The sequence below is a fragment of the Furipterus horrens genome, unplaced genomic scaffold (assembly GCF_987537825.1).
Source record: "Furipterus horrens unplaced genomic scaffold, mFurHor1.1.pri manual_scaffold_3, whole genome shotgun sequence".
Taxonomy (NCBI): Eukaryota; Metazoa; Chordata; class Mammalia; order Chiroptera; family Furipteridae; genus Furipterus; species Furipterus horrens.
Window position 1 is genome coordinate 150,700,284 of NW_028327173.1, and position 21,991 is coordinate 150,722,274.

General features: G+C 33.4%; 1 protein-coding gene across 2 annotated transcripts in view; it reads left to right on the forward strand.

Moving 5' to 3' along the window:
- CTDSPL2 (CTD small phosphatase like 2) overlaps positions 1–21,991 on the forward strand; it is a 72,806-nt gene that overhangs the window by 38,651 nt on the left and 12,164 nt on the right. For both annotated transcript variants that reach the window (XM_090270527.1, XM_090270528.1), the window contains exons 3-8: positions 1,296–1,434; positions 3,277–3,426; positions 8,315–8,530; positions 11,908–11,986; positions 12,415–12,526; positions 13,264–13,350. In XM_090270527.1, coding sequence (XP_090126653.1) covers positions 1,296–1,434; positions 3,277–3,426; positions 8,315–8,530; positions 11,908–11,986; positions 12,415–12,526; positions 13,264–13,350 — 783 coding nt within the window. The remainder of the gene's footprint in view (positions 1–1,295; positions 1,435–3,276; positions 3,427–8,314; positions 8,531–11,907; positions 11,987–12,414; positions 12,527–13,263; positions 13,351–21,991) is intronic.

The window sequence follows — 21,991 nt, forward strand, 5'->3', positions numbered from 1 at the left end:
GTGAGAAAAATAAATGGGAGAAAAGTAAATCAGGCTGTATTGCTTAGGATATACTTTAATCAGTGATGCTGTAAAAATAGCATAAGCTGGTCATATGTGGATTTACCTCATATAAGGAAATGCACAGAGAACTTTGTTAAGGTGTAGAATCCTTAGTGTTAATTTGGACATTTAAAGAATTGAGGTTATCATTGAAGGGTGTGGCAATGGTGGCCCCTATTGTTGTTATTTTGTTGTTTTTGGTAACATGTGGTATGCCAGCAAATTCCGGTAAGGTTTTTCTCTCTTACCCTAAGTACTTATGAAACAACCTCTGTTCTTTTAGGCAGTTCTAGGAATGAGGGAAAGTAGCTAAAAATTCAGAGCACATTGTGCAGTTTGGTATTTCAGTAGCATGGAAATGGAGTGGACACTGGGGAAAGGATCTCGATTGTAAGGATGCTGTAATTATATTTGTGTATTGTATTGCATTAATAAAGACTCTTATGACACTCAAAATTTTTCCTGTGTTTTCTACCAACGTTAGATGTTTTGTTTCTTCTGGATTTGAAAAATGGGAAGGTAGATCAAACCGTATTTTGTCCTTTTTTTATTAGTGTATAATTGAAATACAACATTACATTCGTTTCAGGTGTACAATGTAACGATTTGATATTTGTAGATATTGTGAAATGATCACCACAGTAAGTCTAGTTAACATCTGTTACAATATCAGAATTCCAGAGGGTTTTTTTTCTTAACAAGAACTTTTAAAGATTTATTCTTGTAGCAACTTTCAAATATGTAATACAGTATTATTAACTATATCCACCATGCTATACACTGTATTTATGGCTTATTTATTTTATTACTGGAATTTTGTACTTCTTGACTTCCTTCGCTCATTTCTCCCCTCCACCTCACCTCCACCTCTGGAACCACCAATCTGTTCTCTGTATCTGTGAGCTAGGTTTTGTATATTTGTTTTTTAAATTTTAGATTTCACATATAAGTGAGGTCATACAGTATTTGTCTTCCTCTGTCTGGCTTAATTCATTTAGTATAATGCCCTCAAAGTCCATTCATGTTTTTGCAAATGGCAAGGTTTTGTTTCTTTTTGTGGCTGAATAATATTGCATTGCATATATATAACACATTTTCTTTATTCATCGATTAACCACTTGTTATCATTTCTTGGCTGTTGTAAATAATGCTGCAGTGAACACAGTTGAGGTGCATATCATATTTTATCATTTTAAAAGTGTAACCTGTAAGGCCGAGTGACTCAATTAATATTTTTCCTTTTATATCTTAAGGAAGAGAGAGAAAATCCTTCAAAACGGAGTAGAATTGAACGTGATATAGATAACAATCTGATCACATCAACACCAAGAACAGGAGGAAGACCTAACAAACAGATATCTCGAGTAAGACGGAAAAGTCAAGTAAATGGAGGTTTGTTAATATTTAGATAATTGTTTTATTATGGGATAGGCAGAGATCTCACCCAGCATGTTCCATTTCTGTTTTTAAAAATCTGCTTTTAAGCAATTTCTGCCTTATTTTTGTAATCTCCTTTCTATTAAATATTAGTAGTGTGAAGTGAAATGAAAATTTACCTTCTTAATATAAATCTACTTTGGTAAATTAAATGACAAAGGCAGAGCTTCATAGTATTTAGCATGAAAACATATATGGAGCAACATTTTTGATTTCTAATAAATTCACTTCTTAAAACAATAATAGTTGTGAGTTCTACATTACAAATATGAAATATGTACTTAATATTTGTTTCTTGGTCATGGAATATCAGAGCTCAGAGGGGTTGGTTCATTTCAGGCCATCTGCTTTCATCTAGGGGTGGTTTTGGCTCCCAGGGAACAATTGTCAATATCTGGAGAACTTTTTGGTTGTCACAACCTGTTGAAGGGATGCTGTTAAACACTGTAACATTGTACAGGCCATCTTTCTACCACAAAGAATTATCCAGCCCAAAGGTCAATAGTGTTGCTGTTGATAAACCCTGTTCAAGCACCTGAGAGGAGAAAAACAAGGACAAAGCAGAGAAAACTCTAAAGAACAGCATTTGAGAGCATAGAGTACTGCCTTTCAACCAATGCTATTATTTTAAACACAACAGCAATAATAATTTCTTAGTTTTTTCCTCTCAATGCAGTGATGTATCTCTGTTGTTAGAATTGACCAGTAGAGGGAGAAGGGATAAAGTAAGTTAAAAGAGCTTTTGCCAAGAAGGAAAGTACTGCAGTAGATAGGAAGTTTGTAGAAGGTCAAAGATGATTAATCAAAACATTTGTTTGAATTTCTTTTTTTAACATTTTTTAAAGCCCATGGAAAGTCTTTTATTCACAAGAAACTTAAAGAAAACTGGTTATTCTTCCTAACCACTCTGAAATGATGCCTCAATATCCGAAAGTAATTTTTGATACTGCTGTGCATAGTCTTCTGCTTCAATAGAGCTATGTTGCTGTTGTTCATTAGAAATAGATTGAAGGTTGATTTTGTGAAGTAGGTGGCATCCCAAAATGTATATAAATAAAGACAAGTTGGCATCTGTGTTTTTTATATTATGATTTGCTTTACTTACAAAGAGGATATTTCATTCTTCATTGCCCTTTATTGATTTGAAGACAGTCTATATAATTTTAGATGTAAATCTACAGTTGATCCTTGAACAACACAAGGGTTAGGGGCCCCAACCCCCTGCACAGTCAAAAATTTATGTATAACTTTTGACTCACCCAAAACTTCCACTGTCTCTCAATATCCACGGGGGATTGGTTCCAGGACCCCAGTGGATACCAAAATCTGCAGATGGTCAGGTCCTTTATATAAAATGGCATAGAACAGTACATACAGTTGGCCTTGTGTGTCTGTGGATTTCCAGCCACAGATGGAAAATACTGTTTTCAATATAATAGTAATATAATAAAGACCATTGAATCTATAGATGCAAAACCTGGGGAGACAGAGGGCCAACAGTGTATTTATTGAAAAAAATCCAAGTTAAAGGGGACCAACATAGTTCAAACCCACATTGTTCAGGAGTCAGCTGTATTTTGAAAAACTCAGTGAATTTTGGCATTTACAAAGCTTAAGTAAATTTGTATAAAGATTATTTGACTTACAAGTGATTTATCTCAAGGTTTCTTTAAATAATAAACTTTCCTAACATTAATGTCTGTTATTCTTCATGAAGTATTTTTAGTGGGAAATCTTTACAATGAATGGTTTAGAACTCATTTCTGAAAGTAATTTTTTTTTCTGTTTCTTTCTTAGAAGCTGGTAGTTATGAAATGACAAATCAACATGTAAAACAAAATGGAAAATTAGAAGATAACCCTTCCTCTGGCAGTCCTCCAAGGACTACATTGTTGGGGACCATATTTTCTCCTGTCTTCAACTTTTTTTCACCAGCAAATAAAAATGGTAAGTATAAATCATTAGCCATAATTTGGGTTAAAAGAAATTAATGTTTTTCTTAGTTTTTTTAAAGTTCTACTTGATTTCAGTGGCCTATTTGTCACCATCTTATACTTGTTTTTAGCCTCATTAAAAATACACAGCTCCTAAAGGTTATTTTAAGTGACTGAAATAAATAGAGGATATGTTTAATTCTGTTGAAGTGAATGAACTCTGCTTTCACTATCTGAAAAGCTAGATGTTAAACTTTGGGCTGGAGGGAAAGTTTCATTTTTTTCTTTGTTGGTATGACTTCTGTAATCCTTAGAGTGTGTACAGGAAAGAATCTGGAAGCATTTTCAATATTCTAGATCAATAAAGTAGAACATTTTGAATATTTTAAGTGAGTTGAAAGTAGGTTGTTTTTTTGTAACTAGTTTATTGTTGTTTGTTTGATTTTTTTATTTATTTTTTGCCCCCTAGGGATCGTCAATTTTGACAAATATTAAAACTACTCTATTTCAGGTGAATTGAAGGTTTTTATTATATAATGTTTTTGCAAAAGAATCAAAATAGGGCACTTTATCAGTGTATTTTTTAAAAAGATTTAGTGTCTTATATTTTCTGATGATTAATACATGATTAGTTTCTCTACTATTTGAGGGAAAGAGATCATGTCTATTTTTGTACCTGCTATCTTGTTTGATATATAGTATTAGGCACATGGAAAATAGTCACTAAATGCTTGTTGCCTGGTTATTAAAATTCTAATTTGGATTGTGTTTCTGAATATTGGTGTGATTTTTAAGAAGTAGAACGGTGTACTGTCAAATCAGGGTGCCCTGGGAGCAAAATAATGCCTATTAGCACATTTTTTTCGTTGTGAATCACTATAATGGAAACAAAACAAAACTACCTTTAACTTTTTAATCCAGTATTCCCTAGACATATTTAACCAAGAACCCTATTCTGTGGAACATCAATTCACATCTTGTAGAATGAGTGCCTCATAGAACATCTTTGGAAATAAATGCTTGGGGTGATGGAAAAAAATGGGCTTTGAAGTTAAACTTGTTTTTAAATTCCAGCTCTGCCACTCTTTATCCGTGTTACCTTGGACTAGTTTTCTTGCGTCTCGTAATCTGTGAGGATAATAATACCCATATGTGAGGCATGATTTGAAGATTTAATTCATTCCAGAAATAATGAGCATCTAGTGTATTCCAGTCATTCTGTTAGTCACTGGATAACCAGAGACAATTAACATATGGTTCCTGTTCTCAAGAAGCTTACTTTTTATAGGAGGGAGAAATATATGTAAATAAGTGTAATACACTTTTATAAGTGCATTGATAGAGGTATGGGGCGATGGGGTCTTCAAAGAACGGAGTGGTTCTCTATTCTGGGTGGCGGTTCACAAAAGTTTCATAGAAAAGCTGAATTTTGAAAGGTAGTAAAGGTAGAAGGAGCAGCATGAGCAAAGGCATAGTGTATTTGAGAAAGAAATTAGTTTGTCACAGATGGAACATTAGATTTGAAGAGCGCTCAGGAAAGAATAAGATAAAGTTATAAAGAAATCAGATTATAGATCTAACATGTAAGATATTTGAACTTTATCCTTAATCAGTGGGGGGTGATTAAAAGGTTTTAAACTGGTGAATTTCGAGAACTGATTTGTGTTTTCTAAAGAGCTCTTTGGTAGTTGTGTGTAGGTTAGATTCTAAAGAGGCTGGATGCCAGGAGGAAAAGTCCACGTGAGACTTCATACAACCTAATTTTGGTATTTGAGAGGAGAAGAAAGATTAGAATTATAGAATGGACAAATTTGGGGCGCAGATTTTAGGTGAAAGAGAAGTGAGATTAAGATGACACAAAGTTAGATTTTTCAAGAGAGAATAGCAGTTTCCTGGGAGAGAAAGAATTTAATTTAATTTAGGCCATGGTGAGCTTGCGATACCATGAAACAACCAAATAAAAATGTCTGGTAGCAACGTGTCATTCTGATGTGGAGCTTAGAAATCTGGGTTTAAGCACTAGACATTGGTATTACCTACTTCTTATAGGTGTTAGTTGAAACTAATGAAGTAAATGGTGTATTTGGTTTAGCAAATTAAGACCAGAATCTTGGGGGGAAACATGTAAGGACTGGACAAAGTAAAAGAGGCAGCCAAAGGAAACATGGAGGAAGGCAGGAGAAATTTGGTATCATAGAAGTCAAGGGGAGAAAGAATATCAAAACCCAGGGTCAAATAGCTGTGAAGATAGAAGAAAAGGAAATGAGCATTGAAAAGACACCACTGAACCTGGCAATTAAAAGGTCATTGGGTTCTTTTGTCAGAACATTTTCAGAGGAATGTTTGTAGTTGGAAGTCTAACTTACAGAATTAAGAGTAAAATGGAGAGTAAGAAAGGAAGCAGCAAGTGTAGATTACTGTTACGAGGAACATGAATATGAAGGAAACTAGAGAAGTCACAAAATCTCAAGGTATGGTTTGTATTTGTGAGAGACAAGCATATTTTTAAGTCTCAGGAATGGGTCCCATAGGAAGAAGTTGAAAATATTGAAGAAATTAATGAAGAAAATTTCTGCAGTCTACTGACAGATGGGATCAAGAGGACAGGTAGAAAGATTGAAATTGAAACAGGGAGAAGCCGATGCTGGAAGAAAAAAAGCTGTGGAGGTGTATGCAGAAGTAAATGCCTAGGTAGAAGTTGATAGTTATAATTTGTTCTTTAAAGGAGGAGATGGTATCATTTCCTGAGATAATTCTGGTGGCAGGGATTAAAGATAATGGTGACGGTTTAGAATGTTTGCTATAGGGAAGGTATAAGTGAAAGGCTGAATGACATACAAAAGTACTGAGCTCCATGCTAGAGGCCTGGCTAAGATGAGAGGGTTTCATTTGGAGTATGACCGTTCCTTGTAATTGTTTTGTTTCTGTGCCTGAGAAGCCTGTAAGTTAGATTAATTCAGTAGGGAGTTCTATGATGGATGAGCGTGGAAAGACCGGAGAGCAAAGGACACTGAGGCTACTGGCTTGAGAGTGGTTTGTAAGTGATACACCATGAAGTCTAACTAGATGAAGAGGGTGGGAAGAAGCTGTTGAGATGTGTTTGGAAAAAAAGAGACTAGCCTTTATCAAACATGAAGGTCACATATAATAGGAATACAAGATAGATAGACAGATAGACAGGTAGGTAGGTAGGTAGGTAGGTAGATAATTAGAAGATTAGGAGGTTGTGGTAGGGAATTAACACATTTGAATTTCAGGTTTCAGAGGTGGACAGTTTCTTACTGTTAAGGTCCAGGTTATGGCCATGCTAATCACTGCTTAAGAGCAGTATGAATGAAGATGGAGCTGAAGGGGAAAAGACCTCTGAGTGTTAGTCATTGGATGAGTCATTGACGTCGTCTGTAAGAACAACTAGACAGGCATTTAAATACAGCAGTAAACTGGTTAAATTTAGTTAGGTGTTAGTTAGGATACTGGCAATAGATGGCAGATGACAGCAGTGGAGATAGGTGAAGAATCATATAGCCAGGTGGCATCTGTCTCAAAGGAGCAGGCATTTTTGCACATTAGTGGAAAACCAATGATCTGATAGCAGCAATGGAGATAAATGAATTCTGATTCAGTTAGTACATTGAGAATGGGAGAATAAAGAGCTTTGAGGGAAGGGCATCAGGAAAAAGAGATTTTTTTGGGAAAAGGTTAAATTTAAAGTAATTAGGCAGAAGGGATATTCTCTGAGGAAACAGTATTGGAGGATGATTTGTCATTGAAAACTACTTTTGGAGGATTCCATTAAAAAATGGAAAGAGTTTGGGGTCATTCCATAATGGAAGAAGAATTGGGCAGCATGTTCATGTAGGTGATGGCTGAGTATAATGAGGAAACTTACTTCAATCTTTATTAAGATAGAATCTTGTTGAGAATTTGTCCTTGTCTCTGAATAAAAAGGTCCCCATGGTTAGGGTAATAATTAGGTCATTCTTGGATAAGCTACCTCTGGTTTAAAAGTCAAAACTGCCAACAATGTCTAGGATCCTTAATACTGAAAGGATTGGGAACTTTTTGAGAAATTTATATACAGTATATATTTAATGCCTAGACATTGGCACTTAATAAATGATATTTGGTTTAATGTAAAGAAGTTCTATGGTCAACAATACTGTATTATATACTTCAAAGTTGCTAAGAGAATAGATCTTAAATGTTCTAACCACAGAAAAGAAATGATAATTATATTGTGAGATAGAGGTATTAGCCAATGACAGGTTATTAATCATATTGTACTGTATAAATCACTGTGTACATCTGAAACTTAATGTTATATGTCAGTTATAGCTCAATAAAAAATAAAAAATTTTGAATTATGACTGGCTGTAAATGGGTGTTTCTAAACTATTTGAACACTCTTAAAAACTTTGTTCACAAATACTACCAAAGCTTATAATATTCTATTCCTCGTTGTTTGAAATGTCTAGAAGAGACTCACTAAACAGTGGTATCCTTAGTTTTGTTTCTGTTGTATTTAGTTTGTCTAAACATTTATGGGTTTTAATTATTTTATTTTTATTGAAATATATTTGACATATAACATTGTCTGAATTTACGGTATACAACAAGTTGCTTTGGTTCATTTCTATCTTATAATAGCTATTATAATAATAATTAGCACTCCATCATGATTCATGATTACCTTTTTTTTTATTGGTTAGAATAATGACGTCGTCTCATAGCAAATTTGATTATTATAATACAATATTGTCTATATTTACTGTACTGTGCATTAGATCTTTAGGGCTTATCTACTAATCATTGTAAATTTGTACCCTTAAACAACATTTTATTTTCCCACCCCCTATGAGTTTTTAAATGATAATTGTGAGTACACCGAATCATGATTTCAGGAACATCAGGATCCGATTCCCCAGGACAGGCTGTGGAAGCTGAAGAGATAGTAAAACAACTTGATATGGAACAGGTGGATGAAATCACTACCAGTACTACTACGTCAACTAATGGAGCAGCTTACTCAAATCAAGCAGTTCAAGTGAGGCCATCAATAAATAATGGTTTAGAAGAAGCAGAAGAAACAGTTAATCGTGAAATCCCACCCCTTACAGGTGAAGAAAATGTCTTGTCTTATGCATCTTCAAGAATAGTTTATAAAAATACAGTATTTTATATTTTTTCTTAAATACAGAGATTAAATGCATCAGTTTTTCTTCCTTGAAGAAAATTAAAATTGGAAATAAAACTTTCTCCCCCAAATTTATTCATTTTGAAATTGAATTTTTGAAAACCGCTGTTTTGACTATTAATATTTCACAGTGTAACTATTTGAACCAGTCTTACTACTTGGAGAAATTTAATACAACTAGCAAAATATGTGCTTGTTTTATGTATATAATTATTATAATTGTAACACTCCTAGACCCTTAGGTCTGAAGTTTCTATCTAGTGGTAGTCTCGTCTCATACCTTTAGATTTGTTTCATATATAGATGATATTCCCCCAGAAGAATCCTTTGTTCCTGGATCTCTCCCTGTACCCAAACTTTGCAGCCTAATTCTGGGTCTTTATAAAGACCTAACATAATTGTTGGGTTTCTGAGTGAACATTATTAGATCATAATTTATTACCTCTGAGGGTTGTGATAGACATATAAGGTGAGAAGATGAAATTGTGTTTTATCATGCTTAAAAGCAGAAATAAAATTGAGGATGGCCATCTTTTTGCTGAAGAAGAAGATCTTAGATTTTTATTTTAGATTAAAAAAAGAAATTCCTTGTGGTGCTAGGTATTTGAGAGAGCCTATTACATATGTATTGGTTAAGAAATACAATTTTGTATAAGGAAGTAGAATGATGTTCTTCTCTTGAATATAAAAGGCAAACATTTTTAACCAAAGGAAAATGCATACAGTTGTGGAATTTCTATACAGTGCAACCCAATAATAACAATATGAAGAGAAAAGCAGCATAATAGAGGATTTATTTTAAATTTGTCAGAAGATTAATGCCTATGTTAAACACTATAGTGTTAATGTATTTAAATTGTTATAATTTAAGAATAATATTGAATCTAACAAGCAAATCTACATGGATTGTGCACATAGTTTATTCTTGGGTGGATAGGACTTCAAATGAACCTACTGTTGACCTATCATTTTATGCTGTTACTTTGTCCAGTATTACAGGCTATTGAATGGTAAAGTCCACGGCTTTTGGCTTCCAGTTGATGTTTGTCCTATATTTTTATGTTGCTGTATCAACCTTTATATTTATTTTGTCTGATAACTGTGAAGATGAAGAAGGGATTTCTATAACCTTACTGGTTTCTAGAGGGGAAAAAGTAAGATTTACTCCAGTTGTCTCATTCATTTATTAATTCCCCTAACATTTATTACACACCTATTTTTTCTGGTAGACACTGTTCATAAAGATAAGATATGCTCCTTGACTCTGAAGAGTACATGATCTAATTAATCAGCTAGCTATACACAAAAGTTACTATACAGTGTGGTGAGTGCTAGTAAATATAAATGAGCAATGGAATATTACTCAGCCATAATAAAAAAAAATGAAATCTTGCCATTTGTAATCACATGGATGAACCTAGAGGGTATTGTATTGAGTGAAATAAGTCGGGCAAAGAAAAATACCATGATTCACTTATATATGGACTCTAAAAAACAAATAACTGAATAAAACAGAAACAAGCTCAGAATACAGAGAACAAATTGGTGGTTACCAGATGGTAGGCGGTTTGGGGGTGAAGAGTGAAAAAGGTGAAAGGGATTAATAAGTACAAATTTCCAGTTATTAAAAATAGTCACAGTGCCCTGACCAGTGTGGCTCACTTGGGTGGAGCATTGTCCCATGAATCCAAGGATCAAGGCACATGCCTGGGTTGTGGGTTTGGACCCCATTCGGGATGCATATGAGCGGCAATCAATACATGTTTCTCTCTCCCCCCCTTCCCCTCTCTCTAAAAATAATAAATAATATAAAGTATAGCATAGGGAATATAGTCAGTAACATTTAATGACTATGTATGGTGTCAGATGGGTATTAGACTTACCTGGGTGATTAATGGCTTCGTGTGGTTTTACAAATGTCTAATCACTATGTTGTACACCTGAAACTAATATTGTGTGTCAACTATAATTGAAAAATAAATTTAAAAAAATAATAATAAATGAGCAAAATAATGAGGTGGCACATTGCAGTTTCTCTGATTGGGAGAATCATGAGATCCTTTCCCCATTTCTCTGAGGTTAGTAAATTTGAAACAAATGGTTGGAAGATAACAGTTTTCCATTATCCCCTTGTGCCAGTGAACTGTTCAGTTGGCATATGGTTGTTACACAAATTATAGCAGTTTTTGTTGAGTTCTACTCTCTTGATCCTTTTGGACTGCTACAACAAAATTTAATTCTCACAGTTCAGGAGACTGGAAAATCCAAGTCAGAGTGTCAACAGCATCAGTTCCTGGTGAGGCCCTGCTTTCTGGTTCATAGACAGCTGTTTCCTCAGTGTCCTCACATGGCAGAAGCTATGTGAGCTCTCTAATTCCAATCACAAGGGCTCCATCCTCATGACTTTCCAAAGGCTCCACATCCAACCAGATAGCATCACACTGAAGATTAGGTGTCAATGGATGAAATCTGGGGGATGGGCACAAACATTCTGTGTCTGGCATCCACCTTAAACTTTTATCTGTGAGATATTACCTGTGTAGTTTGTACCTTTTTCCTCTTCTTGAATTTAAGTTGTAATTATCTTAGAAAATTCCCAACATAATTTCTAAAGCTCATCCAATTGATACAATTTTAACTCAAAACAGAATGGATTATGTGTCATGGAATACAGAATTGCTTCTTGATTATTTTAAGTTGCTTGTACAAAATAATGGGTTTTTAAGTGAATCACTTCTTTATAAAGCAGTTCTTAACTATTTAAAATCATAGACAACCTTGAGAGTCCTGGAAAAATGTACATACGACATTTTTTCATAAGTCTTTAAGTGGTTTGTGTATCTCTTAAAGACTGTTCATAGACTGTAAGCTAAATTCTAGCTTTGGGTCTATTATGAATACATGTATTAAGTACCTATATGTACAAGTCACTTTTGTGAAGTATTACTGCTATAAGAGCACCATAAACTTTTTATAGTTATGTATATAAACACCATCCACTTATTGAATTCTTGTGGAGTGTATTTTTCTAGTAATTAGTAAATTTTCTCTTAGGATTTTTAGATGTGCTAGCCATGAGATAGTTTGCCATTTTGACTGTAACAATAGTTTTTTTTCCTTTGGATATGGAGTTAGAGCTATGTGCTAATATACTTGCTTTTGAATTTATTTAGATATTATTTCTGTCTTATCTTTAACCTAAAATACACAGGGCTTCAGGAAGACCCTATATAAAAGAAATAAAATGTATACTTCATGGCAGCATTGAGTAAAAGTATCATTTTTCATTTTATTAAATAGCACCAGTAACTCCAGACAGTGGTTATTCATCAGCCCATGCAGAAGCCACCTATGAAGAAGACTGGGAAGTATTTGACCCGTGAGTTCTTTTCCTTCCTACTAGAGCAAAATGAAAGGGGGGGGTAGCTGGGTGGTATATTGCAAAGAGCATGTGACCTATAGGTATTAATACTTTTACTGACTCCAGCGTCATCGCAAGATGTCGATTCAACACGGGAGGAGACAGATACCGTGTCACTCCCGAGTCGGACTGCACAACCATTCTCGGCGGTGCAGATAGACTCTTAAGAAGCTACACCATCGTCTCTCGAGACGGACGGCTGCCGACGACTGAGTCACAGAAATACTTACTTGTGTATTTTCAGTTTTATTTACATGTTTTACATGTTTGGTTTACTAGTTTAAATGTGCGTTACTTAATTAAAGATTTAAAGATGGGCTGAATTTAGTAATACTGTATGTCTTATAAAAAGAAATATTGAAATTTTCTTAAAATTTGATTTATAGCTATTATTTCATCAAACATGTTCCACCACTGACAGAAGAACAACTAAATAGGAAACCTGCTCTTCCATTGAAAACAAGAAGCACACCAGAATTCTCCCTAGTTTTAGATCTGGTAAGTATATTATTTGTAGATATAAGAGAAATAAAGGAGTTTTCATTTACCCTTTAAAAATACTAGTCCAAAATATCTAAAAGAATATAAGTGACTCAATATCCTGAAACATTTACTATAAATATCTTAGGTTTTCTGAAGGGTTTTTAGTTTAAGCACAGTCTAATGCTAGAGTCCCTAGCTTGCTTGGTATCCAGTACCTTTTTAAATCTCCCAGTAAATTCTAATTTCATTTCATGCCTAGTTTTCACATTCTTTTGGGTCAGGATTGTTTCCTTGAAGGACCGAATATAATCTAGTTTCAATGAGTTAACCTTGTGCAAGACATACTTTTTTCCTATTCCTGTTTTTGTGTATTACCTAATACCAATGACTATTAATAAACTCTGAAAAGCATGATATCTTAATGCTGACTAATAAAACATTTAATATGCTCTCGGTATGATTTGAAAATTTATATTTTAGGGCACCAGAAGAACTTTGAAAACTGAATGTCTCATATAGTATTAGAAAACATATTATTTAGCATTTGTTACTGGTACTCTATAATTGAAGATGTAGTTTAGTTCTCATAAAGAATTTTTCTTCAGGAAAAGCATTTTACATTGCTGAATGTAAAATTCCACATATGAATGTGTGCTTGAATAGATGTTTTTGGTGATCATGGATACATAAAATTACCATTGGAAAGTTCTTTTACTGTCTTGGTTCATTCAATATGTGTTTTTTATTTTAAGGATGAAACACTAGTACATTGTAGTCTAAATGAGCTAGAAGATGCAGCACTTACTTTTCCAGTCCTTTTTCAAGATGTCATTTATCAGGTAATTTAAACTTTTTTTAACTTTATTTTTGGCCTGTTAGGTAACATTCTGATCTAAGAAATTTTTTGTAATTCTTTTGGTGAAGTTTAATGTGCTTTTTTATTGGATTGACACAAAGTAGCATCACAATAAATAATTACATATAACTACATTAATTTGTTACAAAAAGATGGGAACTCTTTTTTACTAAGTGATCTTTGGTAGTTTTATAATCTGTTTGCCAGCAGGTGGAGGCAGGAGCACTGACATCATAGATCTCTAAGAACTTGCCAGGTTAATACCTGGTGTGGTTTTTTTTCCCCTCCAAAATTTGAATGATATAAAGAAAACTCATTCCTTGTTGGTCTTTTTTATTTCCTTTTGTAGTAGTATGGTCTGTAGATTGCAGTTTTGTTGCTATTTTTTTATATTCATCACAGAATCCAGGATACTCTTCTAGTTATTGCTTTCCTTAAAAAATTGGGGTGTATTTCTCATCTGTGTGTTAAACAGGTTACAGTGCAAAATATACAGATATTTACATTTCACTGTGAATTACATTTTATGTATGTTGGCCATAGTTTTTACATTATATTTGAGATTTTCCTAATATAAAATTTGAATTAATATACGTGACTATACTTTGAAAATTGCAAGGAAAGCGCCTATCTCAATGGTGGTTGTTCTTTAATTAGCATTACCTTTATACATACCAGTTGTTGAAGGATTGGGAAAGGGTCAAAAAGTTTGTTGTTTGTCAAGAAGAAGTCAACCCCAAGGATTAATTAAATAAAGCCACAGAATATTTATCATGAGAATGATGAAAAGGTGTTTATGGTGGTTTATTTGCTCTTAAAAGGAGTTAGAACTTGGGTATAGCTTTCAGTTTCAGAATTAAACAGAAGTTTTTGGTTCCAACTCTAGTTTACCTACTCTTATTATAAGAGGATTTATTTTAGCAGTTTTTGTCAGTTCTACTTTAACCTAGATAGGTATTATAGTTATGGTAATATCTGAATGCTGTGTTCATTTCCCTTTTATGGAAACTGATTTTAGTTCTGAAATATGATCAGAGGATGAGCAAAATATTTATAAAAATAAGAAATTTAAAGGTTTTAGTATTCTTTTTAAACAATATTATTTGGTTTAAGGTAAATCTTTTTATTAATAACATTTTCTGCCAATAGGTTCTTGTTTAGTACACTTCCAGATCAGGAGTCTTTTGGCAAATAAAAACAGTATAGCAATATTTTATTTCTCTCTTTAGCTTGATAACTTGTTTTTTGTTCAGCATTGCACTTAAGGATAATAATGGCTTTCAGGCTTTGAATTTGGAAAGTAAAGCTGTTACTTAAAAATAATATTTTGATATGACTTCTTAAGCTTTTGGATTTGAAGTTTATTTCTTGAAGATGGTTTTGTTCTGTTTATGTAATTTTCAGTAGTGAAATAAGAAACTTGGAAAGTAGAAGAGTTTGATTCTTCCCCTTCATGAGCATTTCTTTTCAGTGTGACCATAAACTTGAATTTTTTCTTACTGCTTTGACCATTAGTGCTTCAATTCTCTTCTTTTAAAGTTCTTATTATTTTCATGTGGATCTGGATAGTTGTCTTACTTTGAATAAAAGGCTTCTAGCAGTGCATATGACTGTACTTATAAAATCTTATATGTACTGTATCTTCCTCTATTGAATTCAAAGAACTCTTTTTCTTATATATTCTGAGCTTCACTTTCTGAAACTGAAAATAAATGATATTGCCTAAATTAGGAGCAATGAGATGGAAGTTTGAATCTTACAAGTTATAGAGATGATTGCAATTTAATATGATTTTAGTTAACTACATCATATATAGAGTTCAGTTCCCCTTCAGTAAATTTTTAAGGATGTCCATAGTTAATATTGGGTGCATTTCCTTGGATTTCTGTTTTTGGCATGGCTATTCTGCCTGTTTAAAAAAAAAAATAACGTGAAGAAATCTTGGGTTAGAGTTCCCCCAGTTTTCAGACCAGCAAGCTCCCTTTAAACAGGGAATGATGTCTTTTAAACTTTCAGTGGTGTTGTCTCCATCTACTGGCAAAGAAGAAATATACACAAGGGTCTGAGATGATCTAAGAGATTTTGGAGAAACCACATTATTAGGTAAGATGTAACTTACATATTTAACCACTACAATATAATGTAGCCCACTTAAAGACAGGAGCCTGTAAAATACTGTATATACTCTTTTAAAAAGTAATATTTTGAGGTGAAATTCACATCATAACTTTTTAAGTGAATAGTTCTGTGGCATTTATCTATATACTCTTAATATGTTAGTTCCATAGCATTTATGTATATATACTCTTAAAAACAAAAAGGTAAAGTTAAGATAGGATCAAATTCTTCATCTGACTCAAAGCCAGGTAATGTCCTCTTGGGACTTATTTTACTTTTGCTTTCTTTTTGTGGTAAGTTCGTTATGGTTGGGTTGTATCTAATTTTAATTCTACATGTTATTTCTCTTTCTTTCAAAACATTGTAAAGTGCAAATTTTCTTACATGTGTTTTAATAATTGTCTCTATCAGGGGCAGGAAAACTTTTTCCTATAAAGGGACTTTTATTAATATTTTAGGTTTTACAGTCTTGCAAGTATTTTTTCTGCGAATGTAGTAGGAAAGTAGTCATAGATAGTACATAATTGAATAAGTGGCTGTGTATGAATAAAACTTTATTTACAAAAATAAGTGACAGTCTGGATTTGGCCCGCAGGCCGTAGTTTGCTGACCCTTGGTCTAATAATTATGAGAGTATATACAGTAAATTTACATATTCAGATTCTAAGTAGAAGTAGGTAATCAAATGTTCATCAAAATTCTTGTTAATATTGAGAGAAATTTAAAATTAGATCCATTCTAATCTGGTTGTGGACTTTGTTAGGTTTTTTTAGATAAAAGTTCGAGGGGAAATTTAAGATGGCCACTACTCACATTTAAAGATTGCCTGACTTCATGATGTATATTTTTCTTTTGATTAATAAGTAGGACTGAACATAGTTATTGCAAGTCTTAGAATTTACCAGCAGGTAGATTATTTAAGCCTTGATTCAGCACCTTGAGTATACTTGAATTTCATTTCTCGGGGATTAAAAATAAAAACCTTGAAAATTCATCTCGAATTAAAATTTAATGTATGTTACCACTGACACTAAATGAATAGACAGATTATAGTTTATGTATATGAAGAAAAAAATTCTAAAGAACAGAATTTTTTAAGTGAGGGTATGGCATTCACAGAGGCAAAGTATATAGATTTTTGTTTGAATGGGTTTTCCCTCCTTTCTTAAATTGGTACTTTTTCCATAAATTATTTATAGTTAATTGGAAAATATTTATTTGTAGAATGATAGAAGTACATTTGATATCTGGAAAAACAAGTGCATGATCAGTTCCAATGCACATGTTTAATCTTTATATTTAGCTTATATTGACACATTGTCAGGAAATCCATCTCGTGGTGTTACTCAGTTAAGAGGTCTCCACTGTATTTAGTTTCTGTTCCTGCAGATCCACCAATTCAAGACCCTAGGTCATCTCACTCCCTCTTCCATCCAGAAGATGACTTCTATCCACAGCAGGACTGAATCAAAAGACAGATTTTTCACTTAGCCCTTGAGCTGAACCACCTCCTCAATGACCTTCCTCTATCTCCATCAAGAACTGGAGCTCAGTTTTTTGAAGATGTAATAGAGCTACTCAGCCCAAACGTGGCTAATTGAAGACAAAAAGAAGATGCCTCATGTTTCACCACAGTGCAGCCAATCGTAACTGTGTTGTCCAACTCCTCATTCTGTAAAGTATGACAGGGGCATCTGATTTTTGACTCTGTTCACCTTTAAGACTTTAGCCAGTCAGTGGCTTTCTGAAGATCAGTAAAATCAACAAACAAACTTTGGGTCAGCTGTCCAGAAATCAGATTGTGGTAAGCACTCAAGGAGAGATAGGATCCTCTAGGGAGCTATACTTGCTAAAGGATACTTTATTAGTAGAGGTCGTTTTTATGGGAAAAGCTGGGGGGAAAATGGGTGGGAAACCCCATGTTTAGCAAAGCTCAGCCTCTTCCTCATTATTAGTTTGTTTTCTTGGGGACCTTATAGCCTAGGATAACTTTCATGAGGATCGTGAGTATTTTATACCACATAACGAGAGGTTTCTAACCCATCTGTAGTCTTTCCTAGAAAAGTCAACATTATTTTTGCTTCATGAAGAAAAAAAGCAATCATTTAAATGGAGAATTTTGTAGTAAATACCTAATCAAGTTTTTCCTTCTCTCAAGCTCTGACTTAAATTGACAATAACCAAGAGGCATTTTGTTTTGACCTTTATCAAGCATAATTTTGTTGTATAAATGTAGTATGTATATTTGAGTCTTAAAAGATTTGTGGTCATGGACACTTAGTATTGAGGAGTAATATTTTAGCTGGTCCAGTTAGTCATTGGCACTGATATTTTTTTAAATTTAATTTTATTGTTTTTCTATTACAGTTGTCCCATTTTTCCCCCATTGTTCCCCCTGATTTTTAATGATAATTATTCACTATTAATTTTTAGGTTAAAAAAGGAACAATATAGCTGAAACTTGTAGTTATCTACTTCTCAAAGATAGGATGTATTTCATGGGGAAATCTTTGTATTCTTTGTAACTGTGTCTTAAAAAAGTGTTTTTTTAATACCCAAGGATATGTTTATTGATTTTAGAAACAGAGGAAGGTAGAGAGAGAGGCAGAGAGAAACATTGACCAGTTGCCTCCCGTCTGTGCCCCAACTGGGGATTGAACTTGCAACCTAGGTATGTTCCCTGACCAGGAATCGAACCCACAACCTTTTGGTGTACAGGACAGTGCTCCAACTACCTGAGCCACCTGGCCAGGGCTGTAAACATACCTTAAAATTAGAGGCAGTTCTTTAAAAAATACATGGAAAATTATTGTTCACCAACTAAAAATGTTCTGCAAATTCAGGAGAGGTAATAGCTGATTACTAAGCATGTTAAATTGGAGGATTCAAAGTCTAGAATTTGTCTTTAAAGGCAACGTTTTTATTTTCTTACGAAGACCTTTTTTCACTCTTAAAGTGACTAAACTTTATTTTAATATAAGCACATTAATATTTTGTGTATATACCCAAATATAATGTATACACTTAAAATAGACACATTATGACTGATTTTACTTGAAAATTATTTTCCGTTGCTAACTTTTAATATACCATTTATATGAATATTAAGCTTAACTTTATCCCATTTGGACTCTATAAGAAAATTCCTTTTTTAACTTATTTCTACTTACTACAGTATTAGATTTATTTTTAAAAAGATTTTATTTATTTTTTAGACATGGGGAAGGGAGGGAGAAAGAAAGGGAGTGAAACATCTATGTGTGAGAGAATCATCGATCTGTTGCCTCTTGCATGCCCCCAACTGTGGACCTGGCCCACAACCCAGGCGCATGCCCTGATGCGGAATCAAACTGGTGATCTTTCAGTTCATAGGCTGGCGCTTGATCCACTGAGCCACATTAGCCAGGGCCAGTATTAGGCTTTGTAGAAGCTTTTAGTTTAGGGATTTGGGGGGTGATCTTTTTTATTGTGTTTTTATTTTTATTGGTTCTGATGTTTTTGTATTTACCTGTTCATCCCCAGATTGATCCACCAACAAATACTATACCCCAGGAGCCATCTGACCATTATTCTCCAAATACAGTAGCTATTCAAAGTTATAATTCTCTTTTCTGGGGTATAATTTCTTTGAGAAGCCAAATTACTTCATTTTATCCACAAGTTGTCATTAATTCAACTTTCATTTCTTGCATAGGACCCCATCATAATGTTTATTTTTAATCTTTAGAGTCCACTTCTTTTGGAATTCTGAAAAAGATGACTGAAGTCACCCAATAGGTTAGAAAGTTGAAGGTTCCACAGGGCCTCCCCTGAGCAACCTTCTTTCTATGGAGAAGGTTGGGGTTTTGTCTCAATTCTCTGGTATTGAGGTTAAGAAAATGTTAATAAGCAAGTTGAATCGTTAAGCTATCAGCTGATGCAGTTCACTGTTACTATCCCTCTTCTAAAAATACAGCTTCTAGCCATGGGGCTTTCTCTTTGAGTTAAGATTGCCTGGTTCTGCCCCATAGAATTGTACTCTTTCCAGGTGTTCTTATGATCATTTACTTTTAAATAGTAAGATGGATAATAGTGATAGCTATTGGTAATTTCAGTGTGTTAGGCACAGTTCTAGGTACTTTACATGCATTAATTTATTTAATCCTCACAACCCTATGAGGTAGGTACTGTTATGCCCATTTTATAGATTAGGAAACTGAGATGTACAGAAGGATTACAGCTGTTGTATCTACTAAGTTGTTTTTGTTTTTTTTAAATCCACACCCAAGGACACGTTTATTGATTTTGAGAGAGAGAAACGTTCATTGGTTGCCTTCCAAAGCACCCTGACCAGGGATCGAACCCACCGCCTTTTGGTGTATGGGATGACGCCCCAACTAACTGAGTCTCCCGGCCAGAGCCTAAGATATTTTACTTATCTGTAGCATCTCATTCTACACATTCCTCAGCATTACTAGTTTTCTACTGCTTTAAATTCTTACTGCTGATGAAATAGTGTTTACAAATCATTTTTTAATTTAAAGGTGCCATACTCTTCACTGGGTGAGTTCCACTGAATTTACCTTTTTTTAAAAAAAGAAAAACCTACAACATTGCAGCAATCAATTCTAAGGATATCACAGGAAAAAAATTAAAGATGTTTCATTTTGACTATGTTAGGGTCATATTATCTGTGTCCTTAAAACCATTTAGAAATATTTTTCCAAAAAAGATTTACATGTAAGAAACTTCTCTGGTAATCACTTGCAGACAAATTGAAAAATTGAAACTGTTATCTTTGGGTGTTTCTTTTTTTTTTTTTTTTTTTTTTTTTTGGTCATGCTATTAAAATTATCTGATTATAAATAAGTTTGGTAAACTAGCAGTCAGAAATTACTCGACATATATAATTTGACATTGTGTACTTTGACATGAATCTGAATTTAGGCAGACTTTATCACAAAATATTTATAATCAATTTATAACTGGATTGCTATTTTAATTACTACTATTATTAAATCTAGTTCTACTCACCATTTCTGGCCTATTATGACCATCTATATACACAGTTATAGGACATTCTTATTGCCTTAATACCAAAGAAAGTATAGGCTGACTATTAGGTATTGTTCATATCAAGTTTTGTTAATGTAATGTTATTTTTCTGTTATATATTTACCACTTTCCAATATAAAATTGAACTTTTGGTAAAATCAGTTCCAATATCACTGTTTTGCTGATATTATTATAATAGATTTTATTTTAAAACTTACATAATGAACATATTTGTAAATACCTATTTTGGGGGATAGTAAATCTAACTGAAGACATGTATTGGTATTATATTTTTATTTAATAAATATTTCTTATAGCATTATGCATTATTTTTTAACTATTAACTTATTTCAAAATATATTTGGTTTACTGGTAAAAGATTAAAACTATTTGTAATGTAGATAGAATAACTGCTATATATTGGGGGAGATGTGTGTGTGTGTGTGTGACTGAAATGAAACTTTTGGCATAATCCTGCTTTTGGGAGATGACATGGTTTTGAAGAGATGCAAGTTTGAAGGATGGTTGGTGAAATACTAAGTAGAGAAAGAATATAGAAGGAAGAAAATTAAGTTACGAGCACCTGTGGAATAGATTTAGAAGCATTTGGAGGCATTACTATGTGTGCATCTGTATGTTAATGTATCTCTGTTTCCTAACATAATAAGTGATTGTAGTCTTCATTTATACATATTTTACAATTGTTTTTTATTTGTTTCCTATTGCACAATATTTAGTGCCTCCTGCCTTCTATATATATCCATGCAAATGACTTGGACCCTGCTGGCCTTATGCCTCTTTCTACTTTCCTTTCTGCGATTTTGCCTTAGCAGCAGATGGCAGAACCTCGTGTGGTCCCAGCCCTACCCTTCCCTGCTCACTGTTAACTTTGTACCTTTCTCACATTCTTATTTTTTCACTAACCACCTCAGTTTCTGCTTATGTCTTTTAATCGTGAAATACCTTCTGTTGAAATAATTACATTGGATAGGAATAAAACACAGTCAGCAATTACTGTATTTTATTCTCATGGTAAGGAAATACCCTAGCAATATATTCTCCCATCTTTAGTGACACCTCTTATCCCCAGCAAACAAGCACATTTTGAAAGTAATATCATTTAAGATGTATTTTATATTTAAATATAGTCAAAGCAGTTGAATACATAATGAAGTTATAGTTTTGACCTAATATGGAATTCACTGTGTAAGAAGTTGGAAAATGTCACCTTTGTACAATGTTCCACTTATTATGCTTGGGTAATATCATTTAAATAAAAGTATTCCTCTAAAATGTAACTGCATTACTATTCAGAGGAAACATCCCAAATTATAAATGTCCTGTTTATCTTAGTTCATAATATGGAGAAAGTGATAAACAGAGATATTGAAAACATACATATGTAAAAATGAAATGTTTTGGTTATTAAATGCATGTAAGTGATAAAAACCTTAGTAACAGATGTTTCATGG